This window comes from Gavialis gangeticus, unplaced genomic scaffold, assembly GCF_001723915.1.
Source record: "Gavialis gangeticus isolate Ggan-Ray unplaced genomic scaffold, GavGan_comp1, whole genome shotgun sequence".
NCBI classification, from domain to species: Eukaryota; Metazoa; Chordata; order Crocodylia; family Gavialidae; genus Gavialis; species Gavialis gangeticus.
In genome coordinates, this window is record NW_017729034.1 from 22319700 (window position 1) to 22323162 (window position 3463).

At 42.4% G+C, this 3463-nt stretch overlaps 1 protein-coding gene across 1 annotated transcript in view; it reads right to left on the bottom strand.

The window, feature by feature from the left end:
- Positions 1-3463, bottom strand: part of PLB1 (phospholipase B1) — a 127749-nt gene that overhangs the window by 61559 nt on the left and 62727 nt on the right. Inside the window, exons 17-18 of the mRNA XM_019526696.1 lie at positions 2836-2901; positions 1973-2073 (exon numbers count right to left, since the gene is read on the bottom strand). Of these exons, the coding sequence (XP_019382241.1) occupies positions 1973-2073; positions 2836-2901 (167 nt within the window). The remainder of the gene's footprint in view (positions 1-1972; positions 2074-2835; positions 2902-3463) is intronic.

Sequence of the window (3463 nt, forward strand, 5' to 3'; positions counted from 1 at the left end):
GGGGCTCATGCAGAGCCCCCCATGCAGTGTGGGGCAGTGAAGGGCAGCGGGGAATTGCCCCCCACCCAGCAGCACCCGGTGGAGTCAGGGCTTTTTTTTTTTCTCCAAGTGCCAGGAGCTGGGGCAGGCAGGGCAGCCATTGCCGGGCTGAGGAGGATGGACCTGGCTGATTTGGAGATTTGGCAGCAACCAAATAATCAGATTCAGCCAAACTGATTCAGGACAGTGATTCGAATCACCAAAATCGAATCACCGTCCCCCGAAATAGGCCGAAATCTGAATCCGAAGCAAATACTAGTTGCTTTGTACAGGCCTACTGAGCAGCCATGTCAGAGAAATTTACCTCTACATGCCATTTGTGCACAGAGCTATTCTGTATTTTGAACTGTGTGTCAGTAACATGCTGTTCATTATCCTTCCGTGCAGTGCTTGTTCATATTGCCAGAGCAATTCATCCCCTTGTTGACATAACAGCTATAGTCTCTCTGTCTCTGGCACATATACATGTGCGTGTATATACAAAATGACTACAGCAGAGCATTTGAAAAGGATGGCAAAGGTTACAGATAGCTTGAGATAATCATGTTTCTAAAAGAAGCAGAGAAATTCATTTCTAATCTCACAGGCTGTCATCCTGCCCATGTTTAGTGATTAAAATCTTGGGATAAGTTTGCAGTTGTACAAGTGACCCGTATTAAAGAGAAACTGCAGCAAAATACAGACGATATTCTAAGCCTGGAGTGCCCTGCGTTTGGGAGAGGAAGAACGGCTTTCCTACTGATAAGTAACAGAGAGCAACTAAATCACTGCAAAAGGTCTGCCTTGTACTTGCTCCTTCTGTGCATTCAACAATAGGGCCCTCCAGGTCTTCCATGCATCATCCCCTCTCCCATGCATGGCTACTGTCAGACTGCAGTGCAGTCTCCACTGTCCCTCACAACAGAAGAGATACAGGATCCAGCTGTGAGGAATGCAACAGGGATTTTTACTGAAGCTGCTGAGCCCAGAAGAAACTTTGTGGTTCTCCTTTATGTCCTCAGGTCCAAGCTAACCATCACAGCCTGTACTGTCTACTACAGGATTTCCCCAGCTCCTGGCTTGTGTGCTAATAAAAATGGTTACAAAGGTTGCTCTGTGTATGGGAAAATGGAGAGATCTCCCACTTCTTCCTCCTACAGATGGAAGGGAAGAAGATATTACTTGGTCCTGCACTCTCACCCTTCCTACCTGCTGTTGGGAAACAGAAAGCTGTCACAGTGTCAGTCAGGTCAGAGTTGCTTATACTGCATCCTATGTCCCAGACAGCATGGGTAGCCTACTGACCTTTCAGACTGCACTGACTCTGCCTGAGGTTCAAGATGAACACAGCATGGACCTGTGTATTGACCTGTGTGGCGCCATGATGAAACACATACAGCTAAAAGGCAACAGGGAGGTGACTAAACATCCTGCCAATCTAACTGAAAGACTAATTAACAACCCAGCTACTAACCACCAGCTGGCGAGACAGATGATACCTATTAAGAAATATATGGGGAAAAAAAATCAAGAGACTTTAAAGCTATGAACAGGAATGTTCTAAGATGTAAATATAACTGGATTAATTTGATTAGTTCCCCCCACCCAAAAAAAAAAAGTCAGTACCTTAATACTGTTGAAACTCTACGGTACCTTTATCAAATGAGGCAATGCTGAGCTCTATCTGCTGTGTGTTAATCTGTTTCACAGTTGGAGATCCACTTTACTGAAGAATCATTAAAATGATTCAGCAGAAAGAGCAGGAAGGGGAAAGACAGATGGATGTTTCTAAATCCAGAAGTGAAGTTAGAATGTATTCTGCAAAGGGATGCATTCATACACAGTGAGAGAGTAGTGTTTAACTCTCTGAACTATTGAAGCCCCATCCCTTAAAGAAGACAACTTTGCTCCTTCTCCTCGACCATGGTGAGAGCTATAATAACCATTTTCAAACCTCATGAGCTTCCTTGGACAATTAATGCTTGCCTCCTGATACAGCTCGCGTAGGGTCATTATGTGAAGCACTGTCACCAGATTCACAAATGTCCGAGGGACCTGCCAAGAGAACAGACAAACTCAAATCAAGCTTACTGAAACCAAGAGTGCTATCTCTACTCTTTCCAGGGCAGCCAAGCAGAGCTGGAATTAGACAAATCATCCTATTGCTACTATAACAAACATCTTAGTCTACTGATCCAAACAGGCTTTGTTATCCAGTGTTCAAAAGGCTGTCTGAGTGACTAACCTCAACCCCAAGAGATCCTAAATTGTGGTACTGTTGCCTTGTCCTATCAAATACAGTTTTGGCTACTGAGGCTATTGATTCTAAAAAGATCTGGAGCCTCCTTCGTGATTACAAGAGTCTGATTCTCTTCCCAAAGTTCAGAAGCTCTTTAAACCTTTGATTAATCTAATTGATTTTAGCATGAAGTGGGATATCAGACTATTTTACATAATAATTATTAAAATAGGGATGGTGTTGTGCTGTTTAATGAATGAGCAAAGAAATGACTTCCAGGCATTGCAATGTAACCATCTGGCTATTAAATACTATATATTTGTCCCAATTGTTAAAATGTCTTTCCATGATTTGATTGTAGTCCATTTCCTCACCTCTCTCACTATGCAATACTTTTCTAAAATAGGTTCTATGCGTCTCACAGATTATTATATGCATGCATAAGGGCACAGCAATTCTGCCCATATTACAGCAGGAAGCTAATTATGATGAGAAATCACCACCACTTGAGAACCAGCTATTGAAGTTCTAGATTTTGGGTTTCCCCAGGTAGATTAATAGAAAAATTTGCTTTTTACCTCTTTATGAAGCATATCCAAAGCTGTTTGTATGTTTCTGGTAAAGTTCTCAGGAGAATAAGTTACCTGTTGAAGCAAAAAGGTTGAATTTCAGTCTGCTCGTTGTAGTGTAGTCAGGGAGGCATGGTAGCTGCTTGTTAGGGTCTCAAACAACAGCAGCTGAACTCCTAACTCTTGATCTAAATGTATCTGCCACATGAGTTGTTTTGGAGATCTCTGGCTGCCTCAGCTATTTCTATGGGTGTAATCTCCATAGGGCTTAGCAACCACTGGATGCCACTAATGGAGTACCTTCTGCTGGAATTATCAGATGTCCAGCTTCCCCCACTCTTCATTCTTGTTTACAGTCAGTATGAAAAGCAAAACAGTCCTATCACTAACCAGGATTACCATCAAGAGAGATCAGTCTGAAGAAAAACATTCACAGATAATCAAACACAAAAAAGTAAGTTAGTATTCTAACCAAGGTGTGAAGACTATTAGTAACATGCCTCCCATGAATATTACACTACAAAGCATGCCCCATGTAGAGAAATGTATCAGGAAGAACACAGACCAACTGCAGTTGCTTCCTCAGCTTCACAAAGGGTATTTGTACCTGAAAGCTTGCAAATAATTCTTCCAACTA